This window comes from Mastigoproctus giganteus, chromosome 7 (genome assembly GCF_048544385.1).
Source record: "Mastigoproctus giganteus isolate SK-2022 chromosome 7, ASM4854438v1, whole genome shotgun sequence".
NCBI classification, from domain to species: Eukaryota; Metazoa; Arthropoda; class Arachnida; order Uropygi; family Thelyphonidae; genus Mastigoproctus; species Mastigoproctus giganteus.
The window spans coordinates 127,816,223-127,835,208 of record NC_143581.1 but is presented as its reverse complement, the minus strand read 5'-3'; the positions used below and the strand labels follow the sequence as shown (position 1 = coordinate 127,835,208).

At 41.5% G+C, this 18,986-nt stretch overlaps 1 protein-coding gene across 1 annotated transcript in view; it reads right to left on the bottom strand.

The window, feature by feature from the left end:
- LOC150083189 (glypican-6-like) overlaps positions 1–18,986 on the bottom strand; it is a 303,750-nt gene that overhangs the window by 212,253 nt on the left and 72,511 nt on the right. The window contains exon 4 of the mRNA XM_090378424.1: positions 876–1,064. Within this exon, the coding sequence (XP_090234550.1) occupies positions 876–1,064 (189 nt within the window). The remainder of the gene's footprint in view (positions 1–875; positions 1,065–18,986) is intronic.

Sequence of the window (18,986 nt, the reverse complement as noted above, 5' to 3'; positions counted from 1 at the left end):
TACTAAAAGATGTAGAGTTTTGGTCATAATTCTCTTTGCACATAGACCTTCTTCTCTTGCAATTCTTTCACTAATTCTTCATTTATCACATTTAGTAATTCCCAATCTGCTATAATTTCTTTTGAGGTATTTAATGTAGAAGAGGGGTGACTTTGACGGGAAAGTGAAATATCATGATAGCTTAATCAAAGTAACTGTATCTGTTTAAGCAAAGTACTCCCAGCAGAAGCCTTTTTAAAGATCTGATGGACCAGGTTAGTAATAGGTCTATCACAAAATGAATTATGAAAAATGGATTACAAAAAAGTCATGATAGGATAAGTGCCCATATGCTCCAGTGGCAGAAAATTTTGAAGACCCAGTTGGCACATTTTAGTCCTGGGAAGAGGAGGGGTCGCCAGCCCAGGTTTTTGGTCAAAGGGGAGTTAGGAGCAGTGCTTAATATGGCAAAGTGAAGAGTAGGGTTAGTAATAAAACTACAAATCAAACAGTAAGAAAAGTAACCTTCCTTTCTTGCTCTCTTCAAGTACCTTTTAGGAAGAAGAAGAATTGCTGTCAAATAAGAAGATTTAATAAAAACCAGAATGTAAAGGAACTAATACAATTTCTCAGAGAATCACAGTAAAGGAACAGATGTTCAGTCACAGATTTCTTGGCACCTTGGGGCCATTGTTTTGGTCCTGTCCAGAATAACTCAGATTGTAAAAAAATTTTAACAGCAAATTCTAATTAAAATAGATTAGTACAGACAGCAAAATTTATGCTAAAATATTTTACTCTCTCTCTCTCTCTCTCTCTCTCTCTCTCTCTATTAAATCCAAAGGCTGGATCCACTAGGTGGTTTATTACACAAAATAAAGAATAGCTTTACTTACATTCATTGTTTCATTTATAACTTTTTTGCCACTTGACAAGGCATCTAGTACAGTCCTAACAGCTATAAAAGTTGCTTTAACTTTTAAAGCTATCTGTTGAGGAATTCTTCCAAATACCATATTTTTATCCATGTGCTGGCTGATACAGTTAAGGTATGTATTATCAAATACATACTGTCCATTTAACACCTAAATATAAGAAACAAATTTTCAGATTCTTGTAACAAAATAATAAAAATCATAATAGTCTTGTTTTCTAAATACAAATTGGCATGCGTTAACTAACTGAAGATTTTCACTGGCAATGCACTGTGTATTTGTTCACATAATATGTTTTATAAACTATCTATAACACTGGTCAACACATAAAATGTTACAAAAACAAAATACTCAATCTTGACTAATTTCATGTTGCTGAACCTGAAAATCACATTAAAATTTGTTGACTGGCTCTTGTTTTCAAATTACAGTTGGGGTCTCATATTAGCGAGTTACTCTACATTATCAACTAAGCTGATGGGATTCTTCCTTCCTCTTGCTCAGAATAATCTGAGAGGGCATAAATTCAAATTGAGAAAAGACAGTTGTAGGATAAATGTGTGGAATTTGCCTTTAGCCAGCGGGTAGTTGATTAGTGGAACAGACTTCCATCTTTTGTTGTGGAAGTTGATAGCCTAAATAAATTTAAGGCTGAGCTGGACAGGTATTTGGAAAGAAGGGAGGGGTGAAATGGAAGCGGTTTTTTTTTTTGGCTGATGCTGCATAAGCTTGCTTTCTTGCATCGTATACCTCTACTAACGCTAAGCTCTCAGCAAAACACATGGCAGCACTGCAGTTTCAGTACCACCACACTCTTATCACATGTTCTGCAACTGTTGCTTCGCTCTGCATCACATGATAAGTTGTTGCCTCTAATGCGTCTTCAACTCTGTTGCAGTAATCCTCAAATATAAATACTGAGTGATTTATTCTCAGTTAATGGTTTTTCTCTGTGAGATTCCTATTTTTTTGAGCAGTATTTGTGTTGTGTAAAATTAATATGCCCCGTAATTGTGTGAATAGTCCAGATTACTTCTGTTATGTATGTGGAGAAGTCACATTAGCTTCAAAAAAGTGTCCCTTAACTCGAGCCATAAAAAAGGCCTACTTTTTGGGTGTAAAGTAGGCAACCAGGACAAGAACTGGGCTCCACACATATGCTGCACTACCTGTTCATCAAACTCAATGAGCGAGTGAATCGAAAAGAAAGTTTTGTCTTTCACAGTGCCCATGATATGGAGAGAGCCAACAAATCACGTCACAGACTGTTACTTCTGTATGACGCCTCCTATTAGAAAAGGGATGACAATGAAGGAAAAAGTGAACAGTGATGTACCCAAATATACCATCTGCAATTCACTCCGTGCTTCACAGTGAAGTACTACCTATTCCTGAACCACCTGACCATTTTTCTGTACACTCTGATGAAGATACTGATGAACATCAACTTGATATACACAAAGAAGTACAGTAGATGTCCACATCAAGGAATCCACCATTTTGTCCAAACCTTTATTCTTCTGAACCACATAAGATCACAGACAGAGAGCTTAATTCTTCTTGTTCATAGTCTGGCACGACCACTAAGTCAGTAGAGTTTACAATAAATCATCAATACAAACAATAATCATATTTAGCAGCCACGGGGTTGAACCCCAGTCCACTCAAAGAGCACATGCTACTGCACTCGCGTTCCTGACAACTTGGTTATGTCAGGCCTGAATGACCTCGTCAGGGATCCCAAACTGCTGAATAATAAGGCAGAGCTTTTGGTCTCAAGGCTACAACAGGGGAATCTTCTAGATCATTCTGTAAAAGTGAAACATTTCGTACTCGAAATAAAGATTATGATAAATTCTATCAAACAGAAAGTGAACTCACTGTTTATGGCAGCAATGAACACAATGCATGTTCCCAAAGAATGGCGACATTTATATTATATTTCTAAGGTTAGCCTTAAGGGCGTGTTATTACACAATGGAACTATGGTGCCTTCAATACCTCTTGCATATGCCGTCCACAAACATGGAGAACATCCTCTTAGGTTTACTGGAAATGCCAGTTTACTGGAAATGTACACTACCAGAAGTATGAGTGGCAGATATGTGGTGATTTAAAGGTAATCGTCATTTTATTAGGACTACACTAAGGGTTACACTAAGTATTGTTGCTTTTCTCTGCGAGTAAGCAACAATACTTAGTGTTGCTTTCTCTGCAAGTGGGATAGTTGTGCCAAGAATATACACTACGAGAAGAGGAATTGGCCACAATGAATATCATTAACACCTGGAATGAAGAATGTAGCATTTGAACCACTGGTAGACCCCAAATAAAGTTTTGCCCCCACCACTCCACAACCAACTGGGGGTTCATGAAAAATTTCATGAAGGCTTGGAAGTGAACAGTCCTGCATTCACATACTTGCAAGAGAAATTCCCAAGACTTAGTACAGAAAATATTACGGCAGGTGTTTTCATTGGTCCACAAATAAAGCAACTTTTTAAAGACGAACAGTTCGAATGTGCCCTTAGTGATAGTGAGAAATCAGTGTGGAAAGCCTTTCGAAATGTTTCGACTCATTTTCCAGGAAATGTAGAAAGCTCGCAACTACAGGCAGCTTGTGAAAGATCTCTTTACTTCTTACAAAGCTATTATAAGTGTAAAGTGTGTTTAGGGTCTGACGGCACCAAGGGTTCTCCCATCTCCACATAGTATACATTGTTGTATGTTACAGTACACTGTAAAGGCCCAGAGATTTAAAAGTGTATAGATATTGTTAAGTGTAGTGTCATGTACCGTTGTTCATCTGCCCATTTAGCCAATAGACACCTATTGGTGCCCACCGTTCCCCACACTTGGCCCTGTGGAGGCAGACAAGATACACCAGTATTTTAAATAAGTACCCTTGCAGGTCCTGCTAGGAGCTAAAAAAAAAAAAAAAAACACTGTAGGATTGAGCACTGAAAGGGTTAAAGGCCGAGAGGAATACTTGTACAATGGAATATGAAAGTTTTAAATTTAGACTGTGGGGCTTATGCTGCGAAAGTGAACAGAGTAAGGGGTAGACTGAAGACTGAGGGAGGGAAAGAAAGGGTAGACAGAGGAGGTGACCCCTGTGGTCAGTGGGGCAGGCCCATGTCACACCAGATGGAAAAGGTGGGGGGGGGGGTGGAGGAGACAGTGAAACCATCTCCTCTCCCTCCGGAAAGTTTAAAGAAAGTACCGTGCAAGAAAGCACAGGTATAAGATCGCCTAAGGTGTTGGTAGCAGAGCTGCATTGAGGTCAAGTCTATGGTGGTAGTTCTCTTTACAGGTTGGTCATTGCCAATGGTTCTAGACAGCTAGGGTTGTGGTTCACTCATGAGACAAGTCTGGTCCTTGCAGTTCATGGAGCTTTCAGGTTCAGTGTGTGGGGAGTACTACATTTGTTTTTGTTGTTCTAGGTTTGAGGTTGCGGCTAGCACTCAGTCTGTCATCAAGTTTTCAGTTGCTTGGTGCTGAGGAGAATCACTTACTGTCATGTTCCTGTCTAGGGTAGGTTGTTGTATGGTAGTGGATAGAACAGTGGCCTTTTCCCAGCAGACAGTGCTATGGGTCACTCATGGGACAAAGTCCCATCCAGGGTAGTTCTAATCATTGTCTCATCAAGGGTAGTTGTGGTCATAAGAGGGTTTGTAAGTAGTGGTAAGTAGTACGAAGCTAGTGTAAAATATGTTTGGTGTCAAGTGGCACCTGGGGACCCCCCCCTCAACGTCTCCGTGTTGCTTGCATTGTGATGGATGTGCCAGTTTACTGGAAATTCCAGAGATTTAAAAGTGTGTGGATGTTGTACATGATAGTGTCATGTACCATTGTTCATCTGATCATTTAGCCCCTGGATCCTGCTGAGGCCCAATTTGCCCCACTTTTGCCCCGTGCAGGCAGACCAGGAAACCCAGTAGTTTTAGTTGTACTCTGGCAGGTCCTGCCACCTAATTTCCTAAGATGTCAGTGGCTAGGATCTTAAAAAAAAAAAAAATTATTATGTGCTCACGTGGTGGGGAGGCACTAGAAATGGAAGGCCAAAAGCATTAGCATTAGTAGAGGCATATGATGCAAGAAAGCAAGCTTATTCAGCATCAGCCAAAAAAAACAAAAAAAACACACCACTCCCATTTCACCCCTCCGTTCGCTCGAAATACCTGTCCAGTTGAGCCTTAAATTTGTTCTATCAACTTCAACAACAAGTGATGGAAGTCGGTTCCACCAACCAACCACCCGCTGGCCAAAGGCAAATTTCCGCACATCTATCCGACATCCGTCCTTCCTCAATTTGAATTTATGCCATCTGAGCTGATTATTCTGAGCAAGATGAAGAATCCCATTGGCATTGAGCATGCTCAAACCATTCAAAGCCTTATACACCTCTATCAGATCACCTCGCCGGTGCCTAGTCTCCAGACTCTGTAATTTGCAAAACTTAAACCTTTCTTCGTAAGAGCAACCCTTTGTTCCATTCACTAATCTTGTTGCCCTTCTCTGTACCCGTTCCGGCAGCTCTACATCCTTCTTGAAATGAGGCCTCCAGACCTGTATACAGTACTCAAGATGTGGCCTAACCATTGCCTTATACAAGGGAATAATCACCTCCTTATCCCTGCTAGAAAAATTCCTGTATATCATTGACAAGACACCATAAGCTACTCTTGCAGCTCGTCTGCACTGCTCAGAGAACTTCATATCTGCCTGCACAATTACCCCCAGGTCCTTTTCATTCTCCACCACTGTCAGTGTAGTACCGCAGAGTTGATACATTGCTCTGGGGTTACTATTTTCCATATGTAGTACTTTACATTTGTCAATGTTAAACTTCATTTGCCACCTCTCAGCCCATCTGTTCAACCTTTCCAGATCCTGTTGCAGCAGCATAGCGTCAGTGGTGTCCTTAACAACCCTGCCAACCTTTGTATCATCTGCAAATTTGGACATTAAACTTGATATCCCATCATCAATATCATTCATAAACACCGAAAACAACAACGGACCCAACACTGAACCCTGAGGAACTCCACTAATAACATTAGTCCACGTTGAGCAGTGTCCATTGATTACCACTCTCTGTCTTCTGCCACTCAACCATCCCCTTATCCATAGCAGCAATTTGCCTCCAATGCCACACTGCTCCAATTTGTGCAGCAGTCTTCCATGTGCAGTATCAAAAGCCTTTCTAAGATCCAAATATATAATATCAAAGTTATTCCCTGCATCCAGTTCTTTTGTGACTACATCATAGTATCCAATCAAATTGGTCAGGCAAGACCTGCCCTTAACAAAACCATGCTGCGTCTGAGCTATAACTGAATTCTTGTCTAGATGATCCTGCAGTGCTTCTTTAACCAGTGCCTCCATTAATTTACCTGGAACAGAAGTTAAACTAACAGGTCTATAATTACTTGTGTCAGCCTTTGATCCTCCTTTGTGAATTGGGGTTACATTTGCACATCTCCAGTCTATGGGTACCTCCCCTGAGTCCAAAGAAGCTCTCATAATTATGGCTAGGGGTTTGCTTACCTCCTTTGCTGCCTCCTTTAATATAACTGGATAGATCCCATCCACCCCAGGTGCCTTTTTTATGTTTATCCTCAACAATCTCTCCTCCACTTTCCTCTCAGTTATTACAAAATCATCCAGCTCACTGCCAATGTTTACTTTACCTACATCATTCTCCTTCCCGAATAACTCCTCATGCGTGAATGTTGATGCAAAATACTCGTTTAGATTGGTAGCCACTTGAGCAGGATGCTCAACTGTTGAACCATCAATATCCAGTGGACCAATCTGATTCATCCCTTTCCTACTTGAGTTTAAATAGGTAAAGAACTCTTTTCTGTTTTTCTTTGCATCCTTTGCCAAGGATTTTTCGTAGTCTGCCTTTGCCTGCCTAATCTCCTTTGTGACTTGGTTACAGACCAACTTATATCTATCATAGGCTTCCATGTCACCCATTAATTTGTATGTATCCCATGCATTTTTCTTCTCTGCCACATGTCTCATTAGTTCATCTGACAACCATTTAGGCCTAAACCTTGAACAATATTTCTTAGTTGGTATGTAAAGCCTGGTAGCCTCCAAGATTAGTTCCTTGAATGCTTCCCATTTTGAGTTTGCTGTTGGTAACATCATCAGTTGGTCCCACTGTATAGAATTTAAATACTGTCTCAGACCATCATAGTCGCCTTTACGAAAACAAAAACCCTTCCCTTTACCTCTGATGGTAGTTACCTCCTTGAGTAAATCCCACTTCAACACACTGTGATCACTGCCACCTAGTGGTTCATTTATCTGCAGATTCTTAATGCATGAAGAATCACTACTGATAATCAGATCAAGAGTATTGCTCCCTCTTGTTGCTTCACGAACATGCTGATGTAGAAAACAATCATCCAATAAATCCACAAAAGCCTTGCTAGTGTGCGAGTGAATAACCCACAAATTCCAGTCAATATCTGGGAAATTAAAATCCCCCATTATAAGACTCTGATTTACTGGCCTACTCTATTTCCCTGTATTATACTACTCATCAGAGTCATTAGGCCTATAGCACACTCCTACTCTCAATTTTGATTTCCCTATGCTTATGTCACACCAAACTGACTCGACACTGCCCTGTCCATCGATGTCGACTGGCTTAACTTCCTTGGACTTTATGTGTTTCTTAACTAATAGCATAACCCCTCCTCCCCTCCTGTCCTGTCTATCCTTGCTATACACATTGTATTCCCCAAATTCCAGTTCCGCATTCCTTATATCTGTGTGACACCACGTCTCTGATATCCCAACAATATCTGCCTTTGATGTTTTGAGCAATACCTCAAATTCATCAAATTTATTTACCAAACTCCTAGCATTGGTGTACATGCAGGTATACATGCACCTGTTTCTATTCTTGGCTACCCTAACACAACCCATGTGTTTACTTGTACCGCAATGACTCCCAGCAGTCTCTGAAATATCCTGCATCTTGTTTTTCAGGCTTCTGCTCATTTCAATAGAAGCAGTGCAAGAATCACTTCCACCTCTGCCAGTGGCTACTGTTAATCTATTAGTCCTTGTATCCCCCCGACTAGCAGTTTTCCGACCCACCTAACTCTGCTTCGACAGCATCAGCAAAAATTCTTGCACCCTTTCTATTTAAGTGTATCCCATCCCTGTAGAAGCAATCTCTCCTGTTAACAAGTACAGTCCAGGCTGAAAAAAATTTTATCCCTTGAGCCTTGCACAATCCCTCCAGGGCCGAATTGATCGACAAGGCTCTCATCATATACTCCCTCCTATCGTGTCTGGGCAGAATTGCAGACACTTTCAAATTCAACCCTAATTCACGGCTTTTTTTCAACAGTGACCTGTACTTGCTAAGTAATTCCGCCGGTCTCCTACTCTTAATATCATTAGTGCCAACGTGTACAAATATATCACCTTTTGTGCCCTTAAAAGATGATATCCACTCTACAACGTCATCAACCTTTGCCCCTGGCAGACATACCCTGGTCCTATTCCACCTATCCTTTTTGCAAAGCATGTTCCCCGCTTCCCTGACAATAGAGTCACCAACAACTACTAGTTCCTGTGGGACCAGCGCATTCTGCCTAGGGGGCTGCCTCTGTGTTGTCTGATGACCAAGTGCAAGCTCTGGCGTTGATGTGGGCGGCTGAGAGCTTGATGGGCCCCTCAATTTATTTCCTTCGAGGGCATCCACCCTGTCCTTCAAGCTCTCATAAAGGCCCATAACAACGCTGAGTTGTCGCCTGATTTCCTTGCACTCCTTACATTGTGCACACACAAAGACATCCCTCCTGGCAGTATCATGTCCCGTACCCGACTGCTCGGTAAACATCAAGCAAACAGTGCATTTTAAAAGATTGTGATTCAGAGGGCAACTGCCCCCCTCATTTCTCCCCTGAACCACAGCACTCCCATTAGCTTGAGCCTTTTGCTTTGCTGCTCTGGTCTGAGTCATGATTCCGATTTAATTCAATAAAATTTCAAAACAAAATTAAATCCTTAAGTTATATCCCAAAACAGTTATATGTATTAATTATTTGTTACGATTAAGTCGTTATATATATATATATATATATATAGAGTTAAAAGTACAATTTAATTGACAATAAAGTTTATCAAGATTAATAGATTTACTGATTAATTGACAATATTATATTATGCACTATACTACACTAAGGTTATGCTATCGTGTAAAAATGCGGGAATTCACGAACGGTATTGGGTGAAGATGATATTTTAGATAGTTTAATTTAGATTGTGTGTGGCATTTTCTTGCGTGCTAGTAGAGTGGGGGCACTGAAGACTGGGGCAAGGAAGAAAGATACATGGACCCAGCAGGGAAGACAGCTCCAGTTTACATTGGGGCATGCCCATGCCCCACCAGAGGAAAAGAATGGGGGTGACAGGTGGGGGGAGAAGGCAGAACCATCAAAGTAGTGGGCAAAGGTGATATTTTAGATTGTGTGGGGGGCATTCTCTTGGATGTAGGTAGAGTGGGGGACTGAAGACTGGTAGGAAGAAGGGAGGAGGGGGACTGAAGACTGGTAGGAAGAAAGGAGGAGGGGGACTGAAGACTGGGAGGAGGATCATGGAGCCAATAGGAAAGACAGCTCCAGATTACAGTGGGGCATACTCATGCCACACCAGAGGGGGAAAATGGGTGTGGCACAATGAGGGGAGATGGCAAAACCATCACTGGTTTTGCCTAAGCTAGCTCCTTTGCCTAGAGCTAGCTTAGTTCCAGGCAAAGGAGCGAGGAAGAAACGGTGAAGAAACGGGAGGAGGAGAAAAGGTGAGCTAGGCAAGGGAGCTAGCTTAGGCCGCCAATAGGTCACTGCGTGCAGTGAGACTGCGATTTGTCTATGTGGCATTTGCTATAGACTGGTAGGATTGATTCTCTTCCAGGATTTAAGTCCGGGTTCTCTGATGTCCATGCGGGCCAAGTTTTGCCACCTATTTGGGGTTTGCTCGTGGGAGCCGGGTCCTGTCCAGTTAGATCAGATGTTGGCATCCATAGGATACTGTGTAGAGGGATGCTCGTCGCTTCAGTGTTCACTTCGTCTGTAAGTCAGGATTCCCAAACCAATTCTGGGTCCATTTGATGCTGGAAATGTAGGATCAATAAGTCCAGGTCCATACAGTACAGTCAATGCAAGGTCATTTGTTGAGTAGTCGCTCATGGGATCCACGTCCCATCCATGGATATTTGGAAGTGTAGGATTTATTTGCCATTTGGGTGAATTCTGTCGATGGGTAGATGTTTGGGAGAATGGAGCGCTAATCCAGGATGCAAGTCCCAGTCGTAAGTTGTGCATGGAGGCTATGCTAAGTCTTTTGTTGGGAGGTTGCACTTAGGAGCCATGTCTCGTCTGTGAGTCAATTTGCAGCAGAAAGGAATTGAGTGTGGTTGAGGTGAGTTGGGATATTTTATGGTCCAAACCCAGTAGTCTGGCATTGCTTGGAATTATAAGTTTCCACTGGGTCATGGAGCTTTCGGGTTCGGGGTTCGTGGAGTACTACATTTGTCCTTGTTGTTCTAGGTTTACAGGCAGTGGAAAGGTTAGTCATCTAGCGTATAGGCTCTGGACAAATTCAGTTAAGGCTTTGCAGGTTGTCCCATCCTCCAGCAGGTGGTGCTCCTGGTCTTTAGGGTTGCAATGCACTTGCGTGATCAACTGGGCACGTAGGTCGTCATACAGTTCACACTCATGGATCTGGTGGTCCCAAGACTAGGGGAAGTCACAGGCACACGCAGGTTGTTTTTGATTCCAAGGAGATGAAGCTTGTGACGGATCACTCCATATCCTGTAATGAGGTAGGTTACAAGCAGTCCAGGGCAAAACCATGTCGGACATTTTGGGTAAACTTGCTCCAGGTTTGGAAGGAACTTTCGTGTGACTTCCCCCTTGTCAGAGTTTGTCCAGTGCTGTTTCCAGATTGATTGCAGGTAGATTTGAAGCTTGTTCTTCTTGGCTTTCTGATTACTTGTCGGATCTGTTGTGTAGTCCAGGTATGTGTAACCTTTCCCCATCCAAGCTGCTGCAGCATGCCAGTGCGGGTCACCTCGAGTTGAGAGCCCCTGTAATCACTGGCAGTGCGTCGGTTGACACTGTTTTGCATGCTCAGGTGAGGGTCAATAAGTGTATAATATTGAGCCGTCGGCGATTTACCATGGTTGAGGCCTAATGGTACCAGGTGCCAGAGGCATATATAATTTCTGGGATGACTGCTGCTTTATAGAGGATCACCATGGTGTGCCTTTTCAGCCCCCAGTCTTGGCATGTAACTCTGGTGAGCATGGCTGCATAATTTTTAATCTTATTCTGTACGTACTTTAGATGTTGAGTGAACGACCAGTTCCAACCCAGGATAACTCCCAAGTTTTTTGATATGCTGTGTGAATGTAATATGTTAGCTTAAGGATTACCTCTTGTGTAAACTTGGACAGAGACAATGTTCCAATATCTCCTGGCTGTGTTTTAAGTGATATTATAGAGGAAATCATGACTTTTGTGTTCTCCCCTCACACCCAATAGACATTACTATGGTGGGTGTGAGGGAAGAACAAGTTGATGAGTATAATGATGTTATCATAATCATTCTCTGCACCCCTGAAAAACTTAGGGGAAATTAGTCCCAACCTTCTAGGAGAAACTTTACATCTAGGTATTTCCCACCCACCTCTCTCGAGGGGAACCCCTTTTTGAATGCAGACAGACTGCTCTGCTTCTAATTGTCACACAGACATATGACTGGTCACCTTCTACAGCTCCTAAGGAGAACTGTACACTGAACTGACTCACACCCTGATAATCCGATATCTACTCAGTCATCCAAACTGTACCAAATATGGAGGGGAAGTCAAAAAAAGCTACCATCGCTTCACAGCAGACACAAAATGAGGAACTTACTGTGACTGAACAGCATGAGGATGTGGAATACACTCACACAGGACACCCCATCTACCAAAAGAAAAAACAAAAAGCTGACTGTGCCAAAATCAGAGTGGGAAATCCACTCACAAATGAAACTTAAAGACCAGCAGCGCATCAACCTTCTCCAAACTGACCTAACTGAGGATCACAAAAAACCAATGTCACCCCCCTCTGGATCCTTCCCTGCCAGAGGGCACTGTCCCTGAGAAAACTCTAAAGCTCAGAACCAAATTGGAAGACCTGATGAAAGATCAGAACAATAGGGTAACAATGTGCTTCAGGGCCCAGATTGTAACTATATGGACAAAACTAGAAACCATCCTGCAGCAGACCTACATCGAATACAAAAAGGCTATGGCAAAGCTGGTGGTATACCTCAAAGGTGGAGCAAGAAAATGTCACAGCATGCTTTGACCTTTGCCGATGTGCTGAGGAAAAACACAACCAAACTTCCGGACATGACTCAGCCGAGAAAAAGAAAAACTCTTCTCCCCAAGCTTCATCTGGGGGTACTCAAACCAGTGACCCCAGAAGCGCCCAAAACAAGCATGGAAGTTAAGAAATTGGTCATAGCCAACCTATTTAATGACACCTTCATCAAGTCAATCAGGAAAACCCGTACCGCTGAGGTTATCATAGAAACTGACTCCAAAGAGGATGCCGAAAAAAATCAACAATGAAAAAATCCCCACTCTAGGGCTCTCAGCAGAACCACCATGGAACAAGGAACCATAAATCTTAATTCTCAACAAGAACAAGGATATTGACCCCAATACCCTGAAGGAAGAGCTGTGCCAAAGGAATCTCTGACGGAGCCTCTCAGATAAAGACCCAAAGGATTTAATTACTCCCAAGTATCAGACAAAATCATGGATTGGAAACTCCCACAACTGAGTGGTGGAACTGGCCACAGAGGCATGGCTGTTGCTGTTGTTGTTTGTTTGGTTTTTAGCAACTAAGGCCATATTGTTCCGGGGATATGCGGTGGTCGTTGTTGTTGTTGTTGTTATTTGGTTTTTAGGAGCATTAGCAACTAAGGCCATATTGCTCCGGGATATGCAGTTGTCATTCCCTGACCTTTCCGCATCCTCTGTATTTGGTGGTGACGGGCTCGAACCCCTGTCTAATCAAGAAGCATGTGCTATGTACTGCTGCTCCTGCCCATCTGGCTACGGAGGCATGCCAGGTCCTATCACATTGCACTAGAGTTTATATAAACTGGGGGTCACATCGTTTAGAGACCACGTGACAGTACCCAAGTGTTTTAGGTGTTGCCACTTCGGCCAACCAACCAAAAAAATGCAACACAACCACTCCCTACATGATAACAAGTGCCCAGTCTACCTCAGGGCCAAAAGTGCATATCAACTCAGAATAGATTATGGGAACTCTACTTAAACCCTACAATCACAACAAACTGAAATTCCTTCAACACAATGCACAAAGAGCAAAAGCAGTTGCTGCCCAACTAAGACAAAAGACTGAAGAGGAAAATTACGATTTGCTTCTGCTGCAGGAGCCATATGTCTATGCTGACAAGGTCAGGGAGATACCCCCTATCACACAAGATTATCAAGGTGAGACACCATGGGCATCCGTGGTGGTCCTTAACTACAACCTTACAGTTGCTAAGGTCACACATCTCTGCTCTCCCTGGGCAGCATGCGCCCACATAATAATTTCACTGGGGAGTGCTATGTAACCTCCCTCTACTGCAGACCAAGGGCAGACATACTGCCGGCTACCCAATACCTCCAGAGAGTCATCATGAATCCAGCTGGTGCCAAGATACTTGTCTCAGCAGATGTCAACTGCCGCTCCACCCCCCCTCTGGTTTAGTGAAACCCCTGATCGTAGAGGAATCAACAACAATTTGGGGAGTTTTTGGTCAGCAGTGGAATAGAAGTAATTAATCAACTGAACAACCTTCTGACCATTTCTAGCACCCTGTGGGAAGCTACTCTGGACATGACCTTGGCAACAAGCTCCTTTGCACACTACCTCTCAAACTTGACTGTGCAGGTGGGTTGGACCACCTCGGATCACCACACCATCACCTTTACATTGAACAGATCTGTAAACCACATTAGAACAGAAATACCGATACACTGTGGAAAAGGCTGATGGGGGCACTTTAGAGAGACCATCATTGTCAATGAATTAGAACTGCAAGTTGTAAACCTGCAAGAACAGGACACTGACCATCATCAGCATGCAATCATGAAAGCAATCAAACAAGTGGCTGACGCAGCTATTAAAAAGAAAAACCCTCTCCCGGGAGCAGTCCCATGGTGATCTAGAGAACTATAGGCACTCAGAAGAGGTGAATCATAAAACACGAGCCTTCCAACGGGCGAGGACAACCTGGCTCCCTGCAGAAACTGAACATCTCGGACAGCAATATTGGGAGACAAGGAATGCCTACACCGCCATGATCGAGCAGTGCAAGCATCAGTCCTGGGAGCACTTGGTCTCAACAACGGGTAACTCTGACCCATGGGGCACTGTCTACATGGTCGTCGTCACCAACAAACCTCAGAGGTGAGGTGATCCCTTCCACCCGAATCCCCCCAGGGAGGCACCAATCACACCTGGCAAGATTCTGTTCTGAACATCCTGGATACCATCTTCAAGAAGCTGAATGATCGCAACATCCCAGATCAAATGCAACTCTGTCACGACAATGACAATTACCACTCAGCACAGACTGAGGAAGCTTTCAATGAAACAGAATTAGCAAACGCAATAGCCGAAAATAATAAAAAATAAAAAGACACCTGGGTTAGATATGCTAGAACTGAAATTGTTAAAAAAGTGGCACAATACACCCTGTACCTCCTGCTTGACCTGTTTAATCATCGCCTCCAAAATGCTTGCTTTCCTACAGAGGAAAGCAGTGAGCATAAAGCTAATACTAAAAAACTGCCAAAACAAGATTTTCCAGATTCCTACCTACCTATTGCTCTCCTCTCCATTCTGAGTAAAGTCTATGAGAAGCTCCTCAGGCAGAGAACAGATATACACTACAATGCCACCCATCTACCTGCCAAAAACCAATTTGGTTTCAGACCGGGAAAATCAACAACAAACGCGCTCGAATGCATTGCCGAAGTTGTCCAAAACTGCAATCGCAAGTATCTACTGGTTATATCTGTCAAATTTGCAAGGGCGTTTGACACCCTGTGGTGGCCGAGCATCCACTGCAGGCTCAGATGAGCAAATCTCCTTGACAACCTATACAGTGTCATCTCAAGCTATCTCACAAACAGAGCTATCGTAGTCCACCCTTCTGGTGGACTACGATAGCTCTGTTTGCAAGGATCAGATCTTGGACTCCTGCTCTGGAATTATGTCCTCGATGAACTTCTAAACATGGATCCTGGCGAAGTTCAGACCCTCGCCTATGCCGATGACCTCACCCTAATCTCGCCACAGGTTCTCAGGCACAATTGGAAATTACAGCAAATCAGGTTCTTACAACTCCAGGACTGGGTGCACAAGCACCACCTCACTGTATCGGCGGCCAAAACACAGTCCATCCTACTCACAAGGGACATCTCGATCCCAGGAGACCACCTCAAATTAAAATACAAGGCAGGACCAACAAACTCAACACCCAACTTAAATACCTTGGTGTGATCATCCTTGACAAGAATCCGACATACCTTCCTCACTTAAATTACCTACAATGGAAAATCAGGAACTATGCTGCGATGATCGCCAGAGTGACATGTCGGGACTGGTGACTGAAAAAACGTACTCTGGGATTATTTTACAACGCAGTTTTTATCCCTGCCATCACCTATGCTTTGTGTGTATGGTACCACAAGTCATCCAACCGATGACTTGTGGTACCATACACACAACCAGTAGCCAACCGATGAAAGTTGGACACTTGAATGCTCAATACACCCAAACCCAATCCAAAAAAATGTTGGTTGTTGTTGTTATGGGAGTTTGATGGCGCATAAGCTGCTTTGGCTATAATGCCAAAAAATGTTGGAATTCATCCAAGCATTTTTCTGTCCTTTATTATATCGTACTGGACAGCATATTTTACCATTGGTACTGGATTTCCCAATCCCCAACAATGGTAAAATATGCTGTCCACTTGCATTTGCCCACACCATAACTGTAACACACTGTTTGTTAGCTTTGAAACGAGGAGCAGCCATTTTGCATCGAGATGCAAGTGAGATATGAGGAATTGACTTTCAATTAGGACCAGTTTCATCTGCATTGTAAACGTCATCCTTAGAAAACCTTCTTCCTCGGCCATTTTCAGAAGAGACTCTTTAAAAGCTTCTGCTTCTGAAACATCACCTGATAAAGCTTCTCCTTCAATTACAAGCTCCCTTATACCGTGATAAGATTTGAAAATTTTCAGCCATCCTGTACTGGTTTTAAATTCAGATGGACTTTTAAAATTTTGATTCAATTGTAACACTTTTTTTGCATAACAGAGGTCCAAAAATAGGTTCGCCTTCACTTCTTTTTTGCAGAAACCATAAATAAACAGCGTCTTCCAATTTCTCATCACTAGCTTTTTTCATAGTTTTCCTTATTTTAGAGCCATGTTCATTGTCAAACTTTGAAATAAACTTAAAAATTTCATTTTTTTCTGCTCTTTATGTCAGATATGGTTGCTTTACCAATGTTAAAAATCTTAGCAAGAGGTACTCCAGTTTTGCCCTTCTCCAGTCTATTAATAATTGTTATCTTGTCTTCTATTGACAACACATTGTGGTTTATTTTGCCTATAGATGCCATTATTAGCACAAAGCAATATTAAAATTAATATTAAAATATTACAATTAAATTAAAATTTAATTTATAGCAATATTAAAATTAAAAAGCAAAACGACAATATTTCACTTTAAAATAGCCATGAACAAAAACTCGAACAGTGGGTGATTAGAAACAAAATACCTGAAATAATCACACACTGCAGTGGCTCGCAGCAGATTGAGTGAAAGCTAACTGGCCCCACCCCACTCCTGCACTCACAATGGACAACAGTACAACAGACAATAACACAACAAGGTTATGGGAGACTATCCTGGGTCCACACAGCAGTTAAAGTCAACATTTGATTTTTAACTCCTGTAATGACAAATTACAGGAGTTAAGACTATTTCTATGCTGTACTGCATATATGTTCAAATAAATAATCGGAAACAAGTGCATCAAGCGGCAAGAGTAATATTTCAGCATAACAATCAGTGCACTTAAAGTAGATAGTGTAATTGTTTTTTTTTGGAGGGTAATGATTTGGATAATTGACAGTTCAGATTATCGACTTTCAGATAATCTGTAAGTTTTTTTTTTTTTTTTTTTTGCACCACCTTTAAAAATATCCTGCCGGTGCCCATGTGGTTAACTAATGAACAAACATCAAATAAAACTTGATCAACCCTAGATTTTTTTCATCATGACTACACTTACCAACACTATGATAAAAATAGAAACAAAACAATGGTATAAATAGCATGATAAAAAAAAGGAAAAGGAGACAAAGGAAAAGGGCTTATGGTTAAGGAAGAAAGTGTTAATAACATATCTGAGATTTAAGCCTCATTTTTACTATGAAAGAAGATGTTTTTAGTATATTACACATTCAACCATATCCAGCTATGTCCCCCCCGGGGGGGTCACACCCCACAGTTTGAATTCCTCAGAATATTATTTTGCATTCTGAGATAATGGGTGTCTAAATATAATCAAAAGAACTGCACAAGCAGTCTAAAACTGCATTAAAATAAAACAGTAGGAACACAAATAAACTGCACACTTGGGGGGGGGGGAGAAATCCCTGCCACAAAACAGTTACATGTAATCCACCTGCATGGCTAGCCTACAGATTACTACAAGTAATACTACTGGGTAGCCCTAACCCAGGGGTATTATCCAAAACACAGCCTGTGGCTGCACATCCACGTGTCATGAATGTGTCTGCAACCATCCAAGGCTGGATTTGATTGGATGTGGCTTTTAATGGTGCATTGGAAACTTAGGCTAAAATGCACTAAGTAAAACATATAAGGTAGCCCTAGTTATGCTTCCCCCCCCCAGTTCAAAAATAGCACACCACAAATTTTAATTTTGTACTGACCTTTGAAAATATCAATTATTTTTCTGTATTGTTTTCTTATGACGTTTTTATATAACTTCCTCAGTATTTAACAACATTATTATAACCATACAATCAAGAATGTTATTACTGTAATTAACAGTTGTATTTTTGTAATTAATTATTAAATATAAAAATAAACTTTAAATAAATTATTAAATATAAATATTGATAACAAAAATCAAATTCTATTTCAAAAAATGTAATTAATGTTAAGGAACTGATCTTGAAGCCTGTATCCAGCTTCCAGTGTGCCTATGCTGCCTGTAACCTTCAACATTTTATCTATGGCTCCTAGCCAAAACAGTTTGTTCCAAGTATAGGTTAGAGTAAGATGCTCTTGCTCTAATCTATACCTAGAACAAACGTAACCCAATCCTGATGAGTCCACAACAGTCATGATACAGTTTTCAGAATAAAAAAAAAAAGACGGTGTGAATTTTCTGGTCTAAATGATGCATTAGTGATAACCTACAAGGACAGCCACTTCTTCTCAACATTGAAAGAATACCAATGTTGAGAAGAAGTGGCTGTCCTTGTCAACATTGAAAGAATACCATTTTATTTAAACTTTCATTCTTTTAGTAGAAGAATGAACTGTTAAATCTACAGCTAAGGGACAATTCTGTTATGCAATTACCCAAATTATTTTCCTTTGTAAGTAACAAAATACATTTCAGGCATGCATTTTACCTTAGCAGAACTTATTAAGTAACAGTAATACAGAATAGGAACATCTCATGATGTGGATCAAACTAATGCTCATACACATTTCACTAGTTTTTGTATAAGGATTCAAAAGCTAAAGACTTCTGATACAGGAAAGGTGTGCCAAGAGGTAATGATTTAAGTGAATGGGAAGCAAACGTGAATGGGAAGCAAACAATCAGTATCCTGATTGTTTATTAAACAATATATTGAAGTATATTCCTCTTATTATTTTACAAATATTAAACTATCATAATT